The 27,286-nt window shown below is 42.5% G+C and overlaps 1 protein-coding gene across 1 annotated transcript in view; it reads left to right on the top strand.

Annotated features, from left to right (window-relative positions):
* The window catches only part of AMMECR1 (AMMECR nuclear protein 1), a 72,982-nt gene extending 46,547 nt beyond the window's left edge, over positions 1 to 26,435 (top strand). Inside the window, exons 4-7 of the mRNA XM_062006998.1 lie at positions 10,373 to 10,487; positions 18,142 to 18,232; positions 19,861 to 19,957; positions 21,988 to 26,435. Coding sequence (XP_061862982.1) covers positions 10,373 to 10,487; positions 18,142 to 18,232; positions 19,861 to 19,957; positions 21,988 to 22,102 — 418 coding nt within the window. The 3' untranslated portion in view covers positions 22,103 to 26,435. The remainder of the gene's footprint in view (positions 1 to 10,372; positions 10,488 to 18,141; positions 18,233 to 19,860; positions 19,958 to 21,987) is intronic.
* The last annotated feature ends 851 nt before the right edge of the window (positions 26,436 to 27,286 follow it).

Raw genomic sequence — 27,286 nt, 5'->3', positions numbered from 1 at the left:
TTACTGTTTTGGTTGTGTCATATTGACAACTAATAATAAAGTCCAACTGCATTGTATTTTTATATGAAAATAACAGTTTATAGTATTTCTGGTGACAAAAGAAATACTGAGAAAATGAAGTACTGGCTTGGGTTTTTTTGTTCCAGACTTTCAACAGTACAATAAAAGTCACCCCTTTTTACAAGCTGCAGGATGTTGGTTTCACTTGAACGTTTACACCTTCAATGTATTTATATATCAGTGCATTGCTGAGATGTTTAGAAACATAGTTTTCCATATGTGCTTAAGATGAGGCCTTTGAAAGTTCATAAAGAATTAAAAATGTTTCAGCAGAACTTGTTCTTTTTTGAAGTTATGACTTGAGTGCATCGTTAGAGGGGAGTCACGTTTGGTGAATGGATTAAAGGAGGGTTGAACTCAGCAATGAAGTGGTGGTCTTTGTGTGGTCAAGATTTTTGTCTTCAGTATCTGTTTTGGGGTGAAATGGTGATCTTGGGTCAATATTGAGACTTGCTGGAGATGTAAAGAGTTGTAGAGATTTCTTTTATGCTCCTTGGGCTCCGAGTGGTTCGTGTTGCTCAAGCTGTACAGTTCTAAATGTAACTGAGCAGTTCGTTTTTGTTAATGATCTAAACTTTGCCATCTGCTGGAGAGCCTTTTAGTGACATTATAATTGAGTCCAGTTGGAGCTCAATTAGAGTGTTCTGACTAGCCTGTTTCCATGTGCTCACCAAACAAAAACCTCCACACTAAACCCTGGTCAGCGTTGTTACTCAATTTTTAAATCAGCGTCTGGAATGACTGTGATGAGCTTACTGAGCTTATTGTGTTGTGGTGAGATTGTTTTCAGCACTGGGGGTTTGCTTTTGATGTATCAAACCAGGGCATTTCCATGGCAATTGACACCTTTCAGCTTCCTGAGTGTTTGCAGGAGTATGACACACCAATTGTCACGCCTTTTTGAATTGCATTGTCCTCATTTATCCCAGCAGGATGATAGATGAAGGGAGGGGTGAGGGATGATACAGAAGAAGGCAGAAAAGAAGCTGCCACCTACGAAGAGACTGCTGCATGCATCTGCTTTACCTTATGTTCCCCTGTAGTGAGAAAACACTGTTCAAGGTCCATGCTGAGCAATTCAGAGTACAGACTGTTTTGCATGGATATTCTCAACTTGGTTCAGTTTTAGCAGAATGGAGTGTACGAATGTAGCTGTTCCAGCTTTTTATACTACTCTTGGGCACACACAGCAATTGCAGGCTTTGTCATACTTTGCTGTGAGAGGAACCTCTCACTTACTGCCCTGTTGGGTGAAGATTTGGGCTCAGCAGACACCTGTGCAGGTGCACCTCTCAGTTACTGCTGAAGCTCTGCTACATCTTGAAGTTGGGTTAAAATGGAGGGTTTTTTCAGTGTAACAGGGCACATTGTATAGCAATGCAAAATGATGCCCCCACACCTTGCAGGACTGAAAGAGTGTGAAACAAATGCAGTCTTCAGTCTTTAACTTGTTTGCTCTTTCCCCACATTCAAGGAAAAAAGTAAATCCTTTAGGACCACAGAAGCCATTTAGCCTAAGATTTCTGGCTTCAGGAGACAGGAGGTTGGAGCTGTAGCAACTTGACTCTTGTAGTGTCCTAATTATCTTAATAATGTTACTTCAGGGATTGTTTTTTGTTCCAACTGCGTTTTGTTCTCTGATGGGAGCAGATGCAAGAGCTACAGCTTTTGTGATCATACTCTTCCACTCAAAGGCCAGAAGAACACATAGAATTCTCCTGAACTTTTCAGGACCTCTCCATCCAAGCCTTCGCTGTTTCCTTGGTACATTATAGCAGTAAGAAAGAGAAATGCATTTCAGGTATCATGTCCACACAGTGTAACATTGTGGCATAATGATGAGCCAGCTTTACTTGGAAGAATCCAGAGTGTGATGGAATATTTCTCTGGGTAATTGGCAGAGTAGCAAAGACATTGTTATTCTTTCTTCCGCTTAAAAGCTCTGGTGAATTGTATGGAAGCCTTGGCTTTTGCCACTTCCAGCGTTATAAGCTTTCTTTTCTTATGAGAAATTTTGTAAGAGGGGGTTTGATCATTTTCATCTGGTATGTGCAGGAGACTGACAGGCCCAGAAGAAGAGCCAGCAGCAGTGAAACCGCTGGTGTTTCAGGCAGTGGTGATGGTGCAGGTGCAGGTCAGCTCCATGTCTTAACAGATGCTCACTTTGCCTGGAGATTCCCTGTGAAGCATCCCAGACCATTGGAGCTATTCCACGTGTGCTGTGGAGTTGCTCTGTGCAGATACCATGAGCCAAGAGAGACAGAGTAAGAAATCAAGGTTCACATAAGGATTTGCCTGGCGATTTTAAGTCCTCCTAGAAATATTCTGAATAATAGAACTATTCTGCAAAGGGCTCTTTTGTTGATTTCAACAACTGGTGAATTTGTCCAGGGAAATACAACAATGCCCCAGACCCTTATCAGCAATACCAGTGTGGTTTACTTAGTAACTGTGTTTGGGTGGCACAGTCCATGTGCACATGCAGTCAGTATAGCTGAAGCCATTCCATTGTTTTCCCCTTGTGACTGCAGTCAGTATCAAACTCAGGGTGCATTAAAGACATTTTGTAAGGTTTCCATAACCCTTTGCCTACAGCCTGATGCCTCAGTGACTGTTGTACTGCCTGCCATGGAGTGAAGCTGCCTCTGCACAAATGCAGCATCAATGAGCTCATGCACCACGAGGAACAGGAGGTAACAGCTGCTTCACTTCATGTACAACTCAAATAAGCAATGATGTGGAAACAGCTGGATGCAGTAAATTCCAGTTGTGTGTCTGCAGGTTTCAGGAGTGCTCCAAACAAAATCTCTGAATTACACCTCTTTCTCCCCCTGTGTATTTTACTTATATCTAAGCTATTACTTCTATAAATAGATCTTTCAGGAATTTCCAGTTCAGTGATGGATGTTGACAACAGGCTGTAGTTTACAGCTGTAGGTACAAGCCATTTTTAGTACAGATTTTGTTAACTCCTGTTACAGGTTTTTTTTCAGCAGTCTTCTTGAAAGTAGCCCCATGAAGTGGAGGCTGTAAAGACTTTGCTGGGTTCTATCATCAACAGCAACAGCCACTTCTGGGTTGTTGCAGACCATGAGCCATTTGGCCATGGCTTGCACAGTGCTGGTATGAGCACCCAGCACAGCTGGGCATCCCTCAGAGTGCTGAAGTGCTCCATCCCTCAGGGGAAGCTGGGACTTTTAATATCCCTTAGATTTAGGAGAATAATGTTCCCAACATTATTTAGATGTCTTGACTTCAGCAGACTCCTTAAAGCTCAAGTTTTTAGATCTTTTGACATCCAAACCCAGCTGGGAAATGGAGTTGTTCCTGTCCCTGCTCTCACTGTTATCTGACTGGGAGAGGAGCTCAGGAAGCGATTGCAGTCAGTGAGTAATGGTTTCTGTCTCTTTGGTAGATGGTTTTTCTTTTGCCCAGAGGTTCTTTTCTTTCTTGTCACTCAGCAATTTGAAACTGATGATACAAACTCAGGATATCGGTTTGTCCTTCAGGACATTGTGAACAAACTGTATGTTCTCTTCAGAAAGTGTTTGAAATAGATAACAGAAAGTTTACAGCATTCTCTTGCCCTTTTGGGATCTGCTCTTAACAGATATGTTAAATCAATGGATTAATGTCTCCTACATCAATGTTGTGCCATCTGCAAGAAGCCTGTCAAGGGCTGTAGTTAGTAAATCAAGAGAGGTTCTGCTCCTCCTCTACTCTGCCCTTGTGAAGCTGCACCTGGAATATTGTGTCCAGCTCTGGGCCCCTCAGTTCCAGAAGGACAGAGAACTGCTGGAGAGAGTTCAGCACAGGGCCACAGAGATGCTGGAGTGGAGCATCTCCCTTGTGAGGAAAGGCTGAGGGAGCTGGGGAGTGACCTCATTAATGTTCACAGATACTTAAAGGGTGGGTGTGAGGAGGATAGAGCCAGGTTGTTCTCAGTGATGGCCAATGACAGGACAAGGGGCAATGGGCACAAGCTGGAACAGAAGAGGCTCCAAAGAAATATAAGGAAGAATTTCTTCCCTGTTGAGGTGAGGGAGTACTGGCAGGGGCTGCCCAGATGGGCTGTGGAGGCTCCTTCTCTGGAGACATTCCAACCTAGCTGTATGAGTTCCTGTGTGCCCTAGTCTAGGTGGCCCTGCTCTGGCAGGAGGGTTGCACTGGGTGAGCTCTCCAGGTCCTTTCTAACCCTTGAGACTCTGTGATTCTGTTCATATCCAGTTAGGAATAGTTGCTTAAAAGAAAAAAAACCCAAACAACTCTTGATAAATTCAGAGCACCCAGATGTGTCAAAGTGCCGAATGTGTCACATCAGGAACTGCAGCCTGGCTGAGAGTAACCAGTTAACAGTTTCCATGACTAGAGAGTTAAGGCGTTTGGAGGACATAAGGGCAACTTATTTTAGGCACCTCTGGCTTGGAGGCTGAATTGTCTTATGTAGTCAGTGATTGGAGGTTGCCTTTTCTGATGAGCCTTTCTAAACAATTTATTGGTGTGCTCTGAGTTGTCTTTTTGAGGAATTATATTCTTTTCCAAGTTAAAATAACTGTGTAAAACAGTACCAGAATATTCCTTCTTCCTGTTGAACTACATGTCTGAATCCAGACAGAGATTGGCAGAGAGACTTTCTGGCATCCTTCAGTTAAAAAAAAGCTTGATGAAGAGCCAAGATGTCAGATGGATATTTTATTTCTCCCACCTGAAACGCTGCTGCCATCACCTGCTGCACTGTGCTAATAAAACAGGCTGAGAACTTGAGAGGAGTATTTCTGTGCCAAATGGCAACACGTGTGCATGTCTTTTTTTACCTTGTGACTGCCACTTACCAACAGAATGTGCAGGAAGGAGAAATGTTGTTCTTTCCCTTTCTGTCTCCCAAATGCAAGGGAGGGTTCAGGATAAACACGTCATTCACAGTTGTTTTGTTTCCTGGAAATTTTTCCAGTCTGACAGAGAAAAAACAAGACAATAGAAATATGTTATTTTCCCTTGCACTGAAGTGGTTTGGTGAGGCATGTAAATCACTCCTCCAAATCTCCATTTAAGTTGGCAAAACTCTGCTGGTCATAAATAAAAGCTGTTAGAAGGCTGCCATGTGGGCTGTGTGAGGCTGGCTGATCTCTTACGCTGGGAGAATGTTATTCATGATCATTTCACTTGCTGAAGAGCACACTCTGCCCTGCTTCTCTGCCTTAAAAAATTAGTTGCAGATCGTGACTTAGAAGCTGCTGTTTTTTGCTGGTCTCTGCCAAACCGAGCTGTGTGAGCTGCTTTGCATGAGGGAAATGCTGGTGAGCTGCTGAAGTGTTCCTGAATTTCTTCCGGTTGAAGTTAATGAATGAAAAAGTAGCAACCTGAACTCATTTCACTGATGGGTAACCCTGCAATGGAAAAGACAGTAAATACTGACACCTTGTTTTTTCTGAATCCCTGGCACCAAGTGTCTCTTGCTGCTGTCATCTCTTTGTCTGAAATCCAGGGAGTTTGCCACTCATTAATCTCAGGTGGTTTTGAGTGAATTGAAGAACAATATCTGGGCCCTTTGGACTCAGTTTATTGCCATGGGGCCATTTCTTCAGGTACATGTTCTAAGGTAACTATGTTTTGCTCAGGGAAGGAATGGAGAATCTCAGGGTTGAACTTACTGAGCTAAATGAAAAGGAGTTTCAGGGCAGACAGGATTGAAGTCTTTTGCTGTCTAAAAGTAGTGCCAGTGTACTGTTTATCAGAAGTGGGCAATAGTGTGTAAAATGAGAACTTTGGCCTATATTTCATAACTCTGATTATGACATTTGAAGGATTGTTTAGATGCCAAAAAACTTACAGCTTGGTTTATCTGAGTTCAGCATTGGAATCTGGTTCCGAGAACATTGGGCAGAGTCAGTTGAAAAAGTAATGGGAAAGTCGTTTCTTAAATGGGATGACTTTGATCAAGTTTATCAGTGATGAATCCTCAGAACCACCAGTTTGTACCTGGTAGCTGAGCAGACTCTGAAAGAATGGCTGTCATTAAAAAGTAGATTTTTAGGAGTCTGAGATCTTGGCTTCTGTCACTGACTCACTGTGCAATCCTCCTAAACTGCATGAGTCACTTGATGTCTCTGCCTCATTAACACTTCCTATAAAAGTATTACTTGTATCGTGCCCAGTGTTTGACAACTGCCTTTGCATCTCCTTCCCCTCTGGTAGGTGTGAGCCCCCAGAGGATTTCCAGTAACGTACACAATGAGATCCAATTGTACCTAAAGTCTGGATGCAGTTTGGGTCTGTAGATGTGACTGTCCCCAAAACAGAGGTTCAGTGAGAAATTTGACCCTTAATAATTGTAATTAAATAACAATAAAAAGAGAAATTAAAGATTTGATGAGTGTAATTACCTGTGTTCACCTCAGCCCTCCTGTACTATCTCTGATGCCCAAATGCTATTACATTTTTTAAAAGATCCTTTCAATTCAATCACAGATTTTCAGGCACTTCCAAACTGAGTAAGGTAGCTCCATTACCGTTTCTTACTTCCCCAGTTTGTGTCCTCCTGTGTGTTTCCCGTCTGCTCCATCACATTTAGGAGCCTTAAAGGTTCTTTAAGACAAAAGCTAACATTTTTTGTTTGCTAAAGCATTTTTGTAGCCTACAGAAATGACAGCTGGACAACACAAGGGTGGATTGCATTTTGGTTCATGTGCTCCTACTGTTCTTTCAGATGATTCCCAGAGCTTCTCTGGTGGAATTTTACAAAGACAAGATGTGGTCTTCAGGAATATAAACCTTAATTTGATTTTTTTGCTTAGCTTTATGCTGTTTGGCATGGTAGCTCCAAAGACTTTGAAGGTTTTCATTTTCTTTAAAGATCTTCAGTGTCTTTAAAGCATTTGTGAGCTTTTCTGTGTCCCTAATACAAGGAGGAGTGGGATGTGGAAAATGAAATTATTGAAGAATGTTTCTGGAGAGCTTATGGCCAGATACATTGATTTGAGGAGAAGCTGAGATTTGCATGGCATGGCTCAGCTGAAGCAGAACCGATGGCTGAGGAACAATTTGGGGTACTTATTTTTGACTGGCAATTACTTGATCTTAGTAGGACATCCAAGACTGCATAAATATTTCACTAGAAAGGCTCTGTGTGTGTATGTGTGTCTAAAAATTTTGTGTCTAAAAATAGTTCCCTTTGAACAGGATTCAATTTTGACTTGTCTGCTTCACTTTGAACATGGAGCAGAGCTCTGTCCTTTCTTGGCCAGCCAGAATTTCCCTTTCTTGGTACTGCTGCTCTTCCACTCTCACTACCATGTACTTGAATTTAGTCAGCAGCAATATATGTAAAGTAGTTCTGGGCATTAAGGAATAAAGAACAGATGGTTTAGAGAATGATTCTTAAATTAGGATATTTTTTTCCTTTAAAAGTAGTTTTTAAACTCTGCCAAATTTTCCCAACTTTTTTTAGTAGTTATTTGCACTTACCCTTTCTTACTTTTAACAGAAACATCATGGAGTTAGTATTTTCTAAATGTGGTATCTGGTATGTCAGGGTTTGTTCCTTTTGTCCTTCCACTGGCAGAACTGAGGGTTGAATAAGGTGGTAAAATCACTTTCAAATGCTGCAAAAATAATCCTGCCATCAAATACACAGAACAAAATCTCCTCTGCTAGCCAAGAATGCTGACAGAATTGTGGCTTTCTGTTCTCACAGTCTGACCAGGAACAGGCTTTTGAGGAAGCCAAGCACACCTTCTCCTGGCTGGGCTTGATGCTCACCTTGTGCTGGATTTCGTGTAGTGTCCAGCAGCAGAACAAGGGGTCATGGGCACAAGCTGGAAAACAAAAAATTCCAGCTAAACACCTCCTTTGGTGCTGAGGGGAGGGAGTCCTGGCCCAGGCTGCCCAGGGAGGGTGTGGAGGCTCCTTCTCAGGAGGTTTCCAAACCCACCTGCACTCTTGCTTTAGCAGAGCCCTTCCAGCCCCCACCACCATGCTGGGATTCTATGAACTACTGGATTTGCTGTACTGTCAGAGGCTGTTGTGCCTTTGTGTGCCTTTCTGCTTCCATGGTGTTCACATGAAGGTCTCATATCTCACCTTCTTACCAATGGTCAAATTTGTCATGATTCACCCATCTTACTTCAGATCATTGCCTCAGCAGTGGGGCAGGCTGGCTGAGACCTGGCTTACCTGTGTGTTGTGTGAACTTTGGTGCTGTACCACGTGAAGTATGTTAAATTAAGGATGGTTTCTCCTATCGGAATGCCAGTGCAGCAGATCTTCAGTGAGTGGGAATTTGCCTGAGACCTCTACTGCTGCTGTTTTTGGGATCAGGCTGACACCCACAGTAAACAACCTTTGCCTCAAAAGGCTGAAATTCACACTGTTTTGGCAGCTTTAGGAAGGGGAACTGAAAGCTGGAGAGGCTCCTACAATCAAGTAGGGGGGGAACTTTTTGAATGTTGTAAATGTTTCCAGTGTGGGAAATGTTTTACGTGGAAAGCTTGTTGTATAAATTAGGAAAATCAGGTTTAAACAGGTATTGGCAATATCTGTGTCTACAGTTGTTCCCTAAGGTAACTGGATACTTGGTTTGCTAGTGAAGCAAAGTTTGGTTCTGTTTGCTTTTAGTGGTGTATTCAAACAGATTGGTTATGTAATAGAGGTACAGCTTACCTCAGGGAAATGAGACATCTGCATATAAGCAAACTTGTACTAACAATGGATTTTTAAGAGGACTGGGGTTTCTGAACATCATGTTTTAGGTTTTAGTAGAAGAGGGTAAATATTAAGAGCATGTATGTATGTGCTTATTAAAGCTGAGAAGATGAAGTGCAGCAATGCCATCTCTGGCTCCAAACACCTCAGCTACAAGCAGCTGGATTCCTGGAAAGCACCCCTGGATATTTACCATGTTCTTCTATTCATTAGTTTGGCTACCTGCTGTTGGTTATTAACACTAAGGTGGACTTGTGGCTTGAGCTCTCCCTGTGTGCAGTGTCCTCCCTTTACATCTGTGGATTTGTTTTTTCCCATACATCGAGGGGTACAGGGCTGAATTCAGGATGGGAAGCTATTTCTGCTGTACATATCATGGTTTCCTTTAGCTAAGCTTTGTGGTGGTTTGCTTATGCATCCTTATTTGATTTGCTTTAATAAAGTTATCCTGCTCTATCTGGGATCTGATGCAGGGGCGGCAACTATATTCTAAACACCATGGCTGTGGCTGTAATTATATCAGCTAATGGCAACTGCTGGCTGTATGCCAAGGGAAAGGAATAAGCACAATCTAATTGTCAGGTGAAACAATGAAGTCTGTGAAGAACTTGGTAGTACTGTAGTGAGCCTCTGAAATTCTCTTCACTCATGTCAAAACTCAGATGGCTGTTGTTGGAGATGAGCATGTTTGTGTTCATACATGTCACATTGCAAATCTTAAGAGAACAAAAATTTAGGAGATCCCATCTCCCTTTAACCTTTTCTTTTCCAATTTAACTGGTTCTTGACCAAGCTTATCCAAGTAGGCTTTTAGACATCCCTACTGTGGTGCTGCTTTCACTGGCTGTGAACTTCTGTGTTTTCCAAAGCGTGCTGGAGCAGACACAGGTTGCTCCTCTCTCTGTTGAATTTCTCCCCATCAGGTCTATGTTTGCCTGTAGAATGGTACCTTAGCCTGAGGATTAGCTTAGCTGTTTGCAAGCTTCCCTGTTACTAATCATTACCTCTGCTTTGCAGAACATCTTCAAGTCCTGTCTGTAGCTTCACGGGTGTGTAGAGCCCTCAGATGTTTTGACCTTTTCACGTTGACCTTTGCAGTGAGCATGAGTTTCTCTCTTCTGGAGAATGTTACAGCTTGTTTGGATTTTTTTTTCACTGATTAATTAGGTTCTACAGTTCAACTGCTGTATTTCATGTTTGATCATTGCAGGCTGTAGAATTTCCCCTCTATGTTGTCTAGTTTAATCCTTTTTGAAAGGGATTTAGTAAATTGCAAGTAGAAGAGCTATTGCTTTTGTAACTTCTTCCAAAACCTTTTGGCTGCTTCATTAATAAGATTACCACAGTAGCAAAAAGAGCTGAGGAAGGACTGAGCCTCAGAACACTGCCTGAGTGGCCAGCCAGGAACTGCAACAACTGCCTAAGGAAAAGGTTGAGATTCTTGGTCAGTGCCCACTGCCAACTGGGTTATCAGGCTGGTCATCACTTCATCAGGATTTTTTGTCTTTTATACTTTTCAGTTGATTCATTAGATCCTTGAACTTTAAAAAGAGGAAAAAAAAACCATGAACAAACAAAAAAATCCTTTGAAATTCTGTTTTGTCTTCAACAGTGCCCTTAAAGATAGTCGTTTCCCCCCAATGACGAGGGATGAGCTGCCACGGCTTTTCTGCTCAGTGTCTCTACTCACTAACTTTGAAGATGTATGTGACTACATGGACTGGGAGGTAAGGATGGCAGGTATCTTTTAAGAAAGTCCCTTTAATACCATGAACATCTCTAGCAGAAATCACACCATGTGTCCTATTGCACGTATCTGGTGTAGCTGTCGCTGTTTTGCACTGCACACACATTGGTTTGGGCATAGATTCAAAAGCTCCTTTTGGCAGAACTGTCATCATCTTAGAACTGAGCCAGGCAAATGGGATAAAGTTGTATTCTTGCTCACTAGGGCTCTGACAGGAGGAGTGGTCTGCACAGCTGTATTTGTGGCAGAGACTCCATCAAGTGAGGTATTGTCTGAGCAATGGTGTCCTGGAACGTTTTGCACAGAGCCAGCTGCAGAAATGTGGCAGATCAGCCCATGGCTCCTGGAAAGAGGAGGTGCCAGTTAAATGTGTGACGTGTGCTTCTGGAGACAAGCACTGCAAAGAAGTGCAATCCCAAACCCAGCTGCCTTTCTCAGCTTGCAGGAGTGAGCCACAGCTCTGTCCCAAAGCTTTCCCTGCGTTCAGAGCGAGTGGCGTGCACAGACCCCACACAGCCCTTAGGAAACAAGGCCAAGGAAATCATCACCTTTGTTTCTCTTTGCTATGTGTGTGTGAAGCTGAAACTACTTTAATTGTTAGGTTCTAGGAAACCTGCATGCATTCTCTTGGAACAGCAGCATAAAAGAGATTAAGCAGCAAATTCTGCTGTTGGAATTGTTCCTGGGAAGGTGTGCTGACAAAGGGCTGCTCTGGATTCTTCTGCTTTTTCCCAAATTATTTGCTGTTGGATGGTTACAAAAAGCCAAATTCCTGGAGAACTTCTGGTGGCAGTCAGTAACTTCTGGTGGCAGTCAGTATGGCTGCTGTGATGCTTTTTGAGTCTATATTTGAGTGGACATGAAAAAAGAATTGCAGTTGCCGTATGTGACAGCAGATGTTAAAATGCCAGAGACACTACACAAGTTACAGTATTTCCCTTTAATAGTGACTCAGCCCTTAAGAGAAAAAGAGAGTTTCTGTTGTATTCACACAGAAGGAATGGACAGATCAGGTTTGCTGTTAAAGTGCTCAGAGGCCCCACTCTAAGAGGGTGGGGGTACCCAGCAGTCGCCTCAGCATTACGAATTTAATACAGCTGAAAATCTGAAGAGAAATACATTTCCCATTCCACTCCCAAGGGCAGGAGCTTCTTACCTTCTCATCTAGAATCCTGAATGAGTGCAAGTTTCCTTGGGGATTTATCTGCATTTTCACCATCATTAGAATTCCTCCTTTTTGGCTGTAATGGCAGACCATGAAGTGCCTGTGAGCTGCAGCTGTGTGTGCATTCTCAGCGAGAAGCTGTGTTCAGGGTAGTTGTTCTGGTCACTGAGCTGATGGAGCACTTCAGACAACGTTTTCAAGTCATTAAAACCGTAGTGACTTCAAGCTAGAAGTCAAAATTCAAATGGGTAGAATTTTTCTGCTTTACTGGTTACTTTTCTGGCAGTAACCATTGTGATGGCTTCAGTTTCATTTCATCTATTGTAATTAATATATTAACAATCAGACTATGAGTACACACAGAAAATGTCTCCTGAAGTGTGTTATAAAATAGCATTTAACCTGTGTGCTAGTCTATAAATATTATTAGATGCTGGTTTATTCTTTCAATAACAAACTCCTCAGATGACCAAAATATTCATCCTTAAAGAGAAGCAGAAACCAAAGCCTGAGTGCAGAAATCCCCTCTTCCTTAGAAAGGCCAGGTTAGTTAAACCCAACTCCCTGGTTCCTTATCACTCAGAACCTGAATCCTTGTACAAAACAAAGGAGGCTTGTCCTTTCTGAGTCCTTTCTGTACCTTGCTGCAGAATCCTTGAGACTCCATGATTCTTCTTACTGAAGAGCCTTGACCTAGGATGGAAGAATGGGAAGGTCAAGAATACAACATTCCTTGTGTTACTCATTTGCTGGGTTGCTCTCTCCTATTTCATTGAAGGTTTTAATGATAGCTTTTTAGAACCTCAAGCAAATTCCTTTGTACTCTAAGAAATGGTCACAAAGCAGGTTCCATGATTTGTGGTTTGGGGATTTTTCCCCGTAAGTTAAATGTGCTCCTCAAGGATTGTATCCTCTATAGTTGTGGCTGATCCATTCCAAAGGAGCAGGGAGGGGAGGGGATTGTGGATAAATATGAGAGAGAAAATGTTGTAAATGTTAGTGCTTAAAAGAATGATTCAGTGCTGTTTGTGCCCCTGTCAGTGCAGCAGCTTATGTCACCCACGTTTCTTTTAAGGGAGCTGCAGTTATGCAATGTGAATGGCCAAAAGGCATTTCAGGATGTCTGGAGTGTGACGTAGGGTGAGATTCTGATTATCATCTCAGATAATGATAAAATCATCCTGAAAAACATCAGCCTGGTTCAGAGACCTTACTTCTGTAGGCACTGATGATCTCGTGGGAGCTATTTCAGGAATCTGCTGACAGAGGTCACAGTATTTCAAAATTGCTGATTGGGACAAGTGACAGTGCTGTGGGGGCTCAGAGGAGAGATCATTTGAAGGCACAGCTCGGGGGCATCTCCAGCATCCCAGAGCAGAGGGATAGATCTTCTTTCCTCTGATGAATGAATTATCTTCCTAAATGAAATACATAACTATTTCAGTTACAACAAGCAATGTGAGCTCCTTCTGCAGCAGCAACTTCAAGTAAAGAGGAGACAGGAGTGAGCTGACTGCCATTAGCTCCCATAGGATTCTTCAAATTGCTGCCATTTTCACCTTTCACAAAGGTAACTTGGAGAAAGTACAAACCTTTAAAGGTCCACTTGAGTGCCAGAGTTCACAGGATGCTTCCTACAATGTGATTCCTGCTTACATGTGACTCTCAGCTGCAGTGCACTGTAGTAGTTGAGCAAATGTAGGGCTTTGAAATGACCAGTGGGATTGTATGAGCTGTTTCTTCATTTCTGCTGGACAGGACCCATGAAATATTGCTGTGGTCCAGTTGCAGCTGAGGTGAGTTTCTCAATCATTTTGCCTCAAAGAAATGGCTCACATGAGAAACTCTTATGATATGCTTCTTTTTTTGATAGTACTGCTCTCTTTTATTGAAGATCAGATATGAAAGGACTACCCAGGAGACAAGCCATAAAGATCAATTCTTTTTCAGCACATTTGCTATGGATAGTTGTCATTCCTTCCCATCTTTCCATTCTTCCTGAGCTCATCTTTCTGATCTGCCCTTCTATGAAGTCTTTTCTTTCCCGCACAAATTGGAATTCCTGCCTCAGGACACCTCCAGTTTTGCTGCTGATTGTTCATGCAGATAACTTGCATCTCATGTTGCACTGGGAACTGTGTGTGTAGTTAGAAGCACCCCAAAGGAAGGAAAGTAGAAGTGTTTGAATGGATTGCTGTGAAATATGATGGCTTTGGGTCCTTTAGAAAGAGCATCTTTTCAATTTGTAAAACTTTTAAGTCTGCAATTTGGGCTAGTAAGTGTACACTCAGGAGGTCCTGTGAGTTGATTCAGATCCCAGAAATGGCATGTGTGAGGTATGATCATGTTGTAGGTCTTGCAAGTCCCATCTTTGGTGCTACAGGCTCTGCCTCCTGGAAGGGGTATGGCTGCAAGGTACAAGGGCAAATGATTTCATGTATCCCCTTGCATGCTGCTTTTTTCCTAGAAATACAGAGAAGCAAAGTGCCTGTGCTCATTCCCTCTCTGGTTCATGTTAGAGCAAATTAAAGCCTTTACATTTATTTTCTCATTAATTTAATGAAGAATGTCTGAAGGTTTTTGCTAGAAGGTAAAGCTCATCTGGCTAATTCAGGCCCTCTCCCCATTCATTTTTAATTAAAACATCAAAACATATTATAGTTGGACACAGTTATCAGGAGAAACTTTAGGAAAACATTATTGTGATTCCAGCAGGGTAATAAGTAACTAGAATTGACCAGTGGCTTTTCCTTAAAATACCTTGAAAACAGATCTTTGCCCTCAAGTTGCTGTTGAAAGTGAAGTCAAACCTGCAGAATTGCACACACTTGCTATGTGGATACAAAAGGCCTTTTGCCTGTGTGCACTTGTTTAAATATTAGCTTAAATAGCTGTAGCCAATACTGTGGACTGAGAGGTGGTTTTCATTGTTGACAAAGTCAGTACATTGAAGGACTAGTGGAAATTCTTTCCTTCCTGCAAGTGCAGCAGCACCAGCAAGTCCTGCAGCTTCTGTTCCTTAGAAAAGAGAAGAAAGAGTCTTGATTTCAGTATTTTATTCCCTTTGGATGATATTCAGCGATTCCATGTATGTAAATAAGTGGTTCATTAAAAAAGAATGCTTGTCATGAAGTTTTGAGCATATCCCCTGAGGAGTCTTTTTGTTTCTATTGTTAAATCAGAATGTAATTAATATTTAAGCCCTGCTAAAGATGATCAGACAGAAGCTGGTGGTTTTGCTACAAAGTGGGGCTAAAAAGCTGTACAGTTCAGCTAATAAAAAGTGGGGTCAGCTTCTACTGACTGGTAATAGTTGCTTGACCTGAAGCGTTCCATTTCCAGACAAGTTTGTATGCAGCCATTTCCACAGCACTCAGCAGGTGACCATGGGGGAAGCTCCCTCTGTGCTATCCTCAGGAATACTGTACAAGTTCCAGGTCAGCTGCTTTGTTTGAATATCTTTATAGCTCCCTGCTGTTCAAAGCCTGAGCTGCCAGACCCAAAGTCAGTGGAAGGAGCAGCCATAACCCAGAGCAGCCCTCACGTGTAGGTGAGTGGCAGAGCCAGGAGGCAGCAGATGTCTGAGATTTCAGACAGATAAAACTGAACAGAGTGATTATTTGATGATGAGTTCCTGCATGGTGGACTAGAAGCTTAAGTTGCAACAAGGCTTGATGTCTTAGATGCTGAATAATGTTATTTCTTCCTCTTGGTGTGGCTGAAGAGTCAGTACAAAAGGAACAGATCTGTAAACTGTGTCAGAACAGTCAAATGTGAGAGATGCTTGAACTCCAATTTCAAGGTGGGTTTCGAAACAATGTTTTCTTGGCTCAACTGAGACAGATACAGAGAAGGAGGAACCCTGGGCAGTAACCTAGCAAGTGCCAGAAGCACTTGGCAAAACAATAAACAAGGTGTGTGCATGCTTCCCTTCATCCCCCAGGTGTATGTAAATAAGGGATTCGTTTAAAAAGGGATGTGTATAAATGAATCTGAAAGTGTGTAAATACACAACAAGGTCTGAACTGCTGGTGAGATCACCTCAGATGTAAAATAAAACCTGTAGTTTGATAAACTCATTAGGTTCAGTGAAAAGTCTGTGTTAATTCATGTTGTCCCTGGACCTAGTTTTCAGTAGCCTCTGGCCACTCACACAGTGGGCCCAATAGTTTAAATCCACCAGCATTGGGCACATGGGATACAGTACTTCATGCTCTAAAACCCTACAGAAATAATCTTCTTGGAGGAGTTTGGCTTGTTGCTTTTCCAAGTCTCTCTTTATCTCACTTTCCTCTCCCAGTAGCAACAGTGTAAATGGATTCCCATCAGTCTGGGAGGCTGATCCATCAGCTGTGGGGTCCTTTTGCAGCTCAGGACATCTGTGTGTAGTTGCTTCCCCAAAAAAACTTGAACTCCATTTGCTGGTTTGGTTGGTTTTTCTGAACTGACAGATGTTGCTACTCTACAATAACTTGTCTGTTGTAGCATGCCATAGGCTTTGTGTAAAGCTCTGGGCTGAGGTAAGGCAGTTAGAGCCCAGGGATGCCTTCCCTGCACACACACCCCTCACCTGCCATCTTAGAGACACCGGTCCCTTGAGGAAGTCACAGCTAATTCCCTGCTGTGCCCACACCAGGCTCAGTGTGGAACATTCTTACTTTGCATGTGTGTGGCTTCCAGCTCTGGTTTTGATTAACTGGAGCCCAGCAATGAAATGCTCTGCAGTTGGAACTTGTGCGTCACGGAACACCAGGAAATGTTCCCAGCCACAGGAGGTGTGGGTACAGTTGTGTTGCCTCACTCATTTTGCTCTAGAGACAGACATAGGCCTGGAAGTCCATTAAAAAAGTCAATGGGAAGCATCCAGTTCCATGCAGTTACCCACTGCCTGAATGTTGCATCATACCTGGTACCTCACTAGTGCTTCTGGCTAGTTCTCAGGGATGCTGCCTGACTGACGGTATGAAAAACAGTTGTGTGCAACTTAGAACATCTGAAGGTGTGCAACAGCTGAAAGTGTCTGATCTTAGTGCTGAGGCAATTGAATATTGACAGATAGAAAATCACCAGCTGCAAAAACTTCCTCAGTTCTTGGAATAAACTTGGCTCATTTCAGCTCCTAACACTGTTTCATTTTACTTTCAGGCCCTTTGGGTTCCTAGTTGCATCATCTGAGAATCCAGATCTGATCTGTGTAGTGCTAATACATCCATGTGATGAAAGTTGGGTTTAGGAGTGTTTGGTAACAAAATACCGCATGAAAATTCACAATGAATTAAATTTGTTAGTCTCAAAGTCTTTTTTTTCTCTTAAAGAAATGTTAAATTCATGGGGAAAAATGGTTGAGGCTGTGGTGAGCCACAAGAGAATCTCTTTCTCCTCCTTTCCTGTGCTTATATTGTATAGAAGTATTTTTTTAATAGTCTTAATACAATGTAAATTGAACAAGTGGTGGAGCTTTGTGAATGTTCCTCATTTGGTTTCTGGCTGCTGTGCAGTTACAGTACAATAGGTTGTCACTGGAAGCACTGTGACAGCATTTTTTTGCTTGCTTTTGTGCCCAAGGAGAAGTGCCATACCCAGTAACATGACACCCTTTGGAACAGAAACTGTTCCTTTCCACCTACAACGTTGGCAACTTTGGATTTAAAGAGAAATAACATCTTAGTTATGTGGGCATGAAAATAAAAATGTCTGTCTACTAATGCTTTGTGTTTACGCACAGAACCCAAAAGCAACTGAAAACTTACTGGCAATGGAATGTGTTTTCTGGCATGCCTGACCCGAGTGCAGGTACTCTCAAAGGAATTACTGTCCCTTGCAAACAGGGGTGCCTAAACAGTGCCCTGAAAAGTGCTTAGCCTCATTCTGTCGGGTTTTCTAATCTTTTTGGAGGTTCATCTGTAATACCAAGGAGTCAGACATCTAATTTTGGGGTTTATACTGGCCTTTTGTCACAGAGTAGGTGGAAATAGGAGTTTGTAGCTGAATGCTTTGGAATATTCTCCTTTTCCTCGTCATACATGAGCAGAAATCTTGAAGGCTCCAGACTCGAGTCCATAGTGTGCCAAACCTTTCATTGTTCAGCTGGAACAAAATGAATGCTCTTACCCAAAGCGTGATTAGATTTGCCAGCTGTTTGGTGCCTACAGACTGGATCTGGTGACTGGCTGAAGATTGCTGCCAGTGTTGGATGCAGTAAACCCCAAGGCAGAATGTCATGTAGCTCAGCTGGCTTTCCTTCCCTTCAGACCAGAAAGGAAGCTCTGTGGTGAGGAGCTGAGGAGAGCATTGGTGTTGATAAGATGAGCCCCTTCCCAAAAGATTTCCTTCACTTCAGTACCACTTATTGAAACTTTGCAAAACGGTATCGACCACTGAAAGAGTCACATTTTGGGTTCTATCATGTTAGAAATTGATCTCTTTTTTTTTCTTTTCATGTACTAATAAAGCTGCCCATTTCTTGCAGGTGGGTGTACATGGCATTAGAATAGAATTCATCAATGAAAAAGGATCAAAACGTACCGCCACCTACTTACCGGAGGTTGCAAAGGAGCAAGGTCATTGTTGCACTTTATTTCATATGGTCTGGTGAAGAATTTAAACATGCATAGAAATCTAAAATGCAATATTTGACCTTGCACTGCTGTCAGATGATGGAGCAATACCTAATTGTAAGAAGACTCTTATATAAAATGCCGATTACACGCCCGTGTCCGTCCCCTTAGGGATCCCACAACCTGTAGCTGGTTTTTGGACAAGTCACAAATCCAGTGTAGCTGCAGGAAAGTGAAATGCAGAGGGGTGCTGCAGTGCTGCCAACCAGCTTCACGCTTGGTAAAGCTGCCAACTTTCCCAGAGTTGCTGTGCTGCAATATTAGTGACGTGCAAAAGCTCTGGGAAGTGGTGGGACGTCTGGTCCATTGTCTCCACAGCCAATTCATTCCTAAACTTGCAACGATGAAGGGTTTTTCCTTTTTTCAATGAAGTACTTTCTGTTAGTACTCAATTCCTTCTCTAGCCACTGGCTCCCTGGGGCTTTGGATGACTGGAGTTACTTTCAATACCAAAGTCCAAAACAATGTTGAAGTCCCTTCAGTAGTGGCACAGACTCCAGTTTGTGAACTCAAAAACTACAGTAGATGTTATTGACTAGAACTGTTTTGGACTGAGCAGCTGACTGTGACTTACTCACTGTGGTTTTTCCTTCCAAGCTTGACAGTGTCTCAGTCTTTTCCACTTGGCATTGATGTTGATGGGTCTTCTCCCCCCCGTTTTTATATTTGAGTTGCTCTACTAACCCAGAGGATGAAACCTTTACTGAGGCTCATCTTTCATTGATCACTTTGTTTCCAAAATAGTCTTTTAGAAGTTTAGAGGCTTCCCAAGCTTTTTGGAATGCAGGAATTGGAGGGGTAAGGGGTGTGTGTTTAAATAGCTTTAGTGGGCCAGGCCTTGCAATCTGACTCTTCCCAGTTCCCCAGACTACACAGCTGTACTTTTATGTACCCAAAACTAGCTTTTTCTTTAATGTAGCAGTGTGATTAATCCAATTGCATCTTTTGGAAATAACAGGTCCAAGATGTTAGTTAAAATGTTAGGCTTTTAAAATGAATAAATAGGAGTCTGAATGGCCTGGAGATGTTCTTGAGAACAGTCACCAATCTGTATTTTTAAGCCATGTGATATAACACATCAGTTCTGAAATGCCATGTATCACTGTGAACTTGGGCTATTTATGAAGAAGTCTAAACTCTGAGGTTCTCTGCACATGGTCAACTTATAATTCCTGTAGATTGTCTTATACAGCAATTTTTTGTACTGCCACAGCCATTGCTGAGGTGTAAAGTGATTGTGGCACATGATCACACCTGAGTGCTTCAGGAAAGTTTCATTGTGTAGCTCGCCCCCAGTCAAGGGCACCTGGATCTAGTGGGTCCACTTTTAAAATATTTCAACTACAAGACAGAATTCTGTGCTGTGTGTAGAGTGGACTGTGTGTGTAAGGAAATCCTGCATGTCAGACTTTCCTCAGCTGTCCTTAAGTAGGGAAGAATGAGCGATGTTTCAGACAGACCTTCAGCAGAGCACTTTCATTATCAGTAACACTACCTACTGTACTCTTATTTTTGCAGCCTCTGTTCTTGTTGCTGTATTTCTCACTCATTTTTACTCTAAAATTTAACAGGTTGGGACCACATTCAAACCATAGATTCCTTATTGAGGAAAGGAGGCTACAAAGCTCCAATTACCAATGAATTCAGGAAAACAATAAAGCTAACCAGGTATGCAGCAGGGGATACTACAGATAAGTCCTGGTTTTGTAATACTGTGGTGTTCATCCCTGGTAAGTGCCTGTTTCAGATGTGAACAGTAAGCTTTCCTGTATATATTATTAATGATTTCTTTCTTCTCACAATAGCAGTACTGACCTTGGAGAGTATCTGTGCCTTGGGCAGGGATTAGTGGTGGCACTAAGGAAGAAAGAAAAAACTGTTGTTAAATATCAGGCTACATACATACCAGGGTACCTGCTTGCTTTGTTTCACAGCTCTGAAGAATGTTAACACTGTATTGCTCATGCTTTTTACAGTTAGTTCCTTGGCTGGTGGGGACTTTCAGGGCTGCAGTTAACAGGAATCCCTCACCACTACCAACAGATACTGAGCACTCTGGGGCTGCTGCAACGTCCTAGAGGCCCCTCTGTGCTGGCAATGTGCTCAGTTCCCAAAGAAAGCTTTGGGTCCTTTTTCTCTCCCATGGAGTATGTTTCCCTTCCCCTAACTGGTGTTAGGAGTGCAGACTGATCTGACAGGCAGTGTGGTGGGTAAGCTCTGTTAGGGCATTCGTGGGAGGGGGATTCAGTATTTGATTTCATGCTCTGTCCCTCTCACACACCAGTGGGGTTTGATTTTGCTGACTCAGTAAGATGTGTTCATGAGGGCTTCGTAGTGCCTGGGAGCCAAAAGAGTTTAGAATTAGCAAGAGATATTCCACCCATAATATTTTATCTCTGTGGGGGAGGAAGTGTCTATGAGAGCACCTCTAAAACTACAGCTAGAACTAGAGAATAGCTGCTGAACTCCGTTGTTATCTATTCCATGCTTAGAGGAATAAGAAATGTTAAACTCTTACATCATAAGGAGGTATTGGGTTCTGATCCTCTTCAGGCAGGCCACACTTGACAGACTAGTAATGCAAATAACAAAGTTAGAATCCTTAGTTCACAGCTGTTGTCCTTCCTGCCTTTTATCAACTTTTAGGGACTCGTATGTCACAACAATAGTTCTAAAACAGAGAGACTGGGGGATGAGAGGCTGGAGAGTACCCTGTGGAAAGAGATCTGAGGGGTTGGGTTTATGGCAAGTTGGGTATGAGTCAACAGCATGCCCTGGCACTCAAAAGGGCCAACCATGTCCTGAGGAGGGCAGCCAAGATGGTGAAAGGCCTCAAGGGTGAGACTTATGAGGAGCAGCTGAGGTCACTTGGCTCGTTGAGCTTGGAGAAGGGAAGGCTGAGGGGTGATCTCATCGCAGTACAGCTTCCTTGAGGGAGGCAGCAGAGGGGGAGGTGCTGATTTCTCTCTCTGGTGACCAGCAACAGGACACAAAGAAACTGAATGAAGTTGCGTCATGGGAAGCTGAGGTTGGACATTAGGAGAAGGTTCTTTGCTGAGAGGGTGGTTGGTCACCAGGACAGGCTTCTCAGGGAAATGCCGATGGCACCAAACCTGTCAGAGTTCAAGTCATCTGGATGATGCTCCTAGTCACATGGTTTAGTTTTAGGTATTCCTGTGAGGAGGATGATCCAACAGTCCTGTTGAGCCTCTTCCAACTCAAGATGCTAGTCTCAAAAGAATGTAGCTCCATTGTAGCTGGGATTACTTCAAATGCAGAATTTGGCAGGCAATTGATACTGATTGAGTTAACAGCAGACCAAAAATCTGCAGTGCTTGTGTACAGTTTTTCTCCTAAGCTTTGTGTAGAGAATTGGCTGAAGATACTGGACACTGTTGATGACTCATGATGAGTTTCTATTCCCTGTACTTCAGGCATAGTAGGCAACAATGTTTAACAGTTCTGTTTGCTTAAAATGTGTTCCATAAGCCCTTATGTTGTGATTTGTCACGTGTGCCAACAACGACCCCGACACCCGTGGCAGTTCCCTCCCTGCCCCTGTGCAACTGAAGCGAGTCTGGTTCCTGACGTCAGAAGTACAGAGCTGGTACCACTCAGCACCACCCCTGCAGTATTTTTAGTGCTGTGTACAGCTCCCTGCTAACAGCTCCTCAGTTTGCTGCTTTGCTCTTTTGTAGGTACCGTAGTGAGAAGATGACGATGAGCTACACAGAGTACCTTGCCCATCGTCAGCATCATCACTTCCAAAATGGTATTGGGCACCCCCTTCCACCATACAACCATTATTCCTGACACTGAGCCGCATGACCAGTCACTGGACCTCTCTGCAGACCTCTTCCCAGGAGACCCTGCCCCTTCCTGGTCTAGCTATCTCTATTACTGTACCATTTTATGATGATAGTTTCCGTTGCCATGTTGAAGCTCCTTGGGTGGTGAAGCTCCTCATGGCAACGGGAGGGAAAACTGCATTGCTACCAAGATCCCATCCTTTTTTATTATTGAGTCACTGCAGATTTTTTTGCAGCATCTACAGCCCTTGGGTTTTTTATGAAATTGTCAATTTCTACTTCGTTACCATTGAATTCTATCAATCAAGGCTTTCTGTGACTGTGGATGGAAGGAAGAGTGTAAGGGTTACAGTTAGGGATGCTTTGCCGAGCGAAAAGGCTTTTGCGTGGATAGGTGTGACAGGGAATGGAACATATCACATTCAGGTATTCTGTTAGACAATGAACTGCGTTTTCATAACCTTGCTGATCGTGTTGTGTACAAATATCTCACCCCCACAGTGAAGATTTCATGTAGCTACATACATGATCTTCAGATCCAGCGCGTACAGCCAAAATGTCGAAGCTGACGTACAAAATGCTTGTTTGGGATGAAGAGAAGCAATTCTGTGTACAAGAGGTGATGTTAAGGTGGCAGTGCTTTCAGAATCGAGTGCTCTGACTGACAGGGCACGACACAGCCCAGCAGGCACCCGGCTGCCTCCGTCTCCCCCTCTGCTGGGAGCACAGGGCAGCCCAGGCTGGGATGGTTACGAGCAGACGATGCCTTTCTCATGATCTCAAATTTAGGAATGACGTTTGTTTTTCAAAACAGGTTGGTGAGTAGCAGATGTCTTATTAGGAAGAAAATGGATTTAGATTTTAGTGCCTTTGCCTATGACATAACTATATACTTATATATAAAACTCATAGAAGAAATATAGCAAATATGCCAGCCATTCTGAGGCTCTGTGAGCAGAGTCTGCTCTGGCAGCAGCTGCCTGGGGATTTTTTTTAAAGTGAGATGTTGTGGGGGTTTTTTAACTAGCAAACCTGTTGTGGAAAAGAAAAACCCCTGGTTCATTCTTCTGCTTTTGAACTTGTTGAGTTTTCTCCAATCATGACTAGCTAGATAGAGTTCATTATTGTTTTTAAAACATAAACTGTTGTGAAAGAGCACAGGGCAAGAACGCCACAATTGTACACGTGTTCATCCATGGCAGGAATAGTACTTGAGAGCTCTAAGTACTGTGTAATAGTAGTGATACCCCTCCACACGGTAGAAGAAAGAAAACGGATTGGAGCTTTTTCCTGCTCTAAAACTAGGATTTAGAGAAAAGGTGTGAGTTGAGTGGATCATTTGCGAGCCCAGGATGTGGCAGGAGCGAGCTCCTCGCCCGCGTGCCTGCAGAACTCCCCCAGTACCTGTCGCAGTTCAGTGCATGTTCTAGAGGACAACACATGCCATCTGTTACAGAAAAGACCTTCCTAATACAAGTGAGTGAAAGATAAGCAGCAATTGCAGCTATTTTGAATCAGAAATGTGTGTAACGTAGAGACACGTACAAGTCAAATAGAGAAAATGAATTCAATCAGGCTAACTGGAAGAGTGTTTCAAAAGGGTTTCCAAAGCAGGAGTGGAGAAACTACGCTCATCCCTTACTTAAGGTTACCTTTGTGACTTAGTTTCTACGGAGGTTCTCGTAGAAGGTCTTTGGTGTTCCTTCATCCACAGCATTTGATGTCCAAATATTAACATTTTCAGTTGTGATGCCTTAATTTCTAAGCAGAGGGCCTGAGATTTCAGGAGCCAAGAGATGCCAGCCAAAAGCTGCAAAAATGAATAGATGTTTATACAGAGGCTATTTTGGATGATACTGTTGTCTTGTTTCTACTTGGGGAACACTTTGAAATGGAATTAGTCTTCAAGTGGAAATTATGAACGAGTGGCTACCTGATAGAGTTGTGTTTTTGGGTTGTTGGGTTTTTTTTTCCTTGCCCTTATAGGGAAACTGAGCACAAACTGAATTGTTCTGCTGCAAAAAAAGAGTCATCCCACCCCATTGTTTATCTGTCATCTCGTTACAGCACGCTCATGCCTCTGGATGAGTTCATTGTTAGAAGTTTTTTAGAAAGATCTATTATATATTAAGAATCTCTATGTATTGAAAGGTGCTAATCAACCTCAAGCAGGTCACGTGACTGGTCATGCGGATCTAGAAACCATATCAGATTTTTTAACAGATCTTCGATATATGCAGATGTTATACAGAATTTCTTACCAGTGTAATAATGATATACCGAGGAATAAACAATCCTGCAGGGTTTCAAGGACAAGGTCAGCAATACTTCCCACCATGGCTTGGGGGAGAAAAGGATCGTTTTTGTCTCCTTTTTGTATCCAGCAGAATGCACAATGCATTTTTTTTTGTCTATCTCTCAGTAGCTGTTGCTTCAAACTCTAGTGAAAAGGGTGTTATACAAACTGTAAAGGTGTGCTTTCGAAACGAGGCAATGCCAGACCCTTCTGGACCAGTTTTGTATCACCGATTAAAAAGCTGTTACAGAGGCTGTGGTCAGTCAGATTGTATGATACTGGTTTCTTGAAACGACTGGAACAAGCAGTGTATCTAGTGTTTTAGGGCACCTACCTCCTCAGCATGCAAGTGCTGAACACGCTACGGATTGTTTCTGTGTAATCGTGGGTTGCTTTGTACCAGACGTGCAGTTCACTGTGACATGCACTGGGACAGAATAGGTCTGTTGGCTTAAAGCTCATCAACAATTGCTTTTCTAACTGTCATTCCCTCATAGGTATGTTTAGTACCCTTTTAGATATATTGCTGGCTTTAGATACAGATTGTTTAACTCTGTGTTTCATTTGGGGTACTTTACCAGAAGTTAAGGTACAACCAAGTAGCTTATTTCACTGTTTTTTAAGTTGGGATGCTGGTTCTTTACGAGCACTACTCAGTTTGCCTTATTCCATTAAAGAGATTGTTGGGGTTTTCCTTTTCAATTAACGTTCCAAAAACCCCCCTGTTCTGTAAACTGAGGTGGAGACAAACAAAACCGTAGACTTGATGTGAAACTCTTAAACTTAAGTCACTCTTCAAGTGGCCTTCCTTCTGCCCGGACTGCCGTAGCACTGACTTCTCACCATCTTGCCCCCCACCACTGAGCAGAGCAGGGGGAGGACACACTGGAGTTCTGACCTCAGATGATACACTATGAACTGGAGGCAGTCGAGCCCCTTTGCACACCCTGCTGTTTGTATACGGACCTCTCTACTTGTCTTCAAACGTGCAGGTTTCTCAACTTGTTGTCTGGAGTAGGTGACATCTCTTAATGTGTTGTTAGATCGAACCAAAGAAGCCTCCAGCCATGCCCAAATGCTGCTCCTAAAGCCTGCCTTCCAGTCCTCCCAAAAGCCCTGCAGGATTAAATGTGTTAAACTTTTTTATTTTTGTACAGTTTCTAACTGATTTTTTGCTAGTGACGTTAATTACGTTTCTCTGGGGGGCCTGGGTGGCTCCTCCGTTGGAATAAACTGGTGACTTTCCTTTTATGTTTAAGAAAATAAAAAGGTTTAAAAAAAATCACAAAAAAAAAAAAAAAAGAGAAACCCAAAGTGTGCCTCTCTCAAGATTTAAGGGTTTCTGGTTACAATTATTCTTAAGACCAGCAATGATTCTTTATATACAAAGATATGTTTTCCTCGTTTTTTATTACTGTTCAAGAAGAAAAAGGAAGAACCTCTTTCTTTGCTCTGCACCCAGTAATTGTGCTGGTACATAAACGCACTGAGATAAACAAACTTTGGTTTGGAACTTTTGTAACAACTTATGACTGTTTTTGTATATCAAAGTTGATTCTTTTCAAGATATTTGGATCTAGTTTCTAAGTTATTTTAGTGTTTTATATGTTACAAGAAAAAAAAAAGATACGTTGAATTTCAATTGTTCACCAGCAGCTTGAGTTACCTTTAATGCAATGGTGACACACGGTGGGCTGAGAGCTACCTGGTGTAGCTCCTGAGGCCTCTCTTTTCCTTCCTTCCTTCCTTAGTAACTTGATTGATTACAGTAATATCACAGATTACCTGAACCCCCTTCCTTTATAACTAGATCCTCCTTCCTTCCACATTTAATTGCTATTAGTGTGAAGAAACTGTTGAAATGGGCATTTTAATATAAGTATGGCTTAAAAAGAGAAAAATGAGGAAAAAGCAACAAAAAAAAAAACCATATAGAAGGTTATCTGTGGGTCTGTGAGATATGGCTGTGGAAAGATATTGTAGTAGTTTTAACACTATTGTTATTACCTTTTAAATCATTTACCCAATAAAATACAGAAGAAGAATCACCATTTCTTTCTGTGTTTCTCTGCTTCCTTGTGTGACTCGGTCAGTTGGTTTATTGAAGCTTAATTTGCACTTAAAGGCTCGTGATGTGTTAGAAATGTTTCCCTGTGATTAACTGTCTTTTCCTTCTGGTTCCCCAAGGAACAGGTTGTGGGCAGGGACAAGCAGCCTTCCGTGGAATTCAGAGGGAGTCACTAAGACTCCAAGTTAGATCAGCATTTATCTCAGTTACACCAGTGCTATAATCATTGGTATCTGCATATTTACCAGTATTTATCAGTTATTAGTTCAGTTTTGTCCTTTTTTTTATCTTAACTTTGAGTTATGTCTAATTCTCCATGTTACTGTGACAGCAGTGGGTGTGATTTTGAGGAATACCTAGGCTTGCTTTGCCATAAGGCATTTCTTCACCTTGCATGGGGTATCTAGCCCAGCTGCAGGCCCATGTTGACTAAACTTGATAGAAAAACATTGTAGCCGAGAGTTTGCACTGAGAGGGTTCCTGCAAAGTGTGCAGGGGCAGGGCTTGGCAGCAGAGCTCCCTGCGGTGCAGGTCAGGGCGTGAAGAAGCCCTGGTGAGCCCCTACATTGGTGTGGCTGCTGTGCTGACACCAAAGAGGTGTGTTTAACATCTGGCATTCAGCTATGATTTTAGAAGTGGCTTTGTTTGCCTTTGACTAATTCAATACTAACAGATCTTGAAAAACACAAACAACTGAAAATAAAGCAATAAAGTCCACGTAAGCTTCAGCCTGGTGCAGCCATTACTCCACTTGCTTCAAAGCCTTCATTTTTAGAAGATGTTTTAAAAAACCTCTGAAGCAGAAACATGTCTGAGTAAATAGC

This window comes from Colius striatus, chromosome 13, assembly GCF_028858725.1.
Source record: "Colius striatus isolate bColStr4 chromosome 13, bColStr4.1.hap1, whole genome shotgun sequence".
NCBI lineage: Eukaryota > Metazoa > Chordata > Aves > Coliiformes > Coliidae > Colius > Colius striatus.
This window is presented reverse-complemented; position numbering and strand designations above follow the sequence as displayed.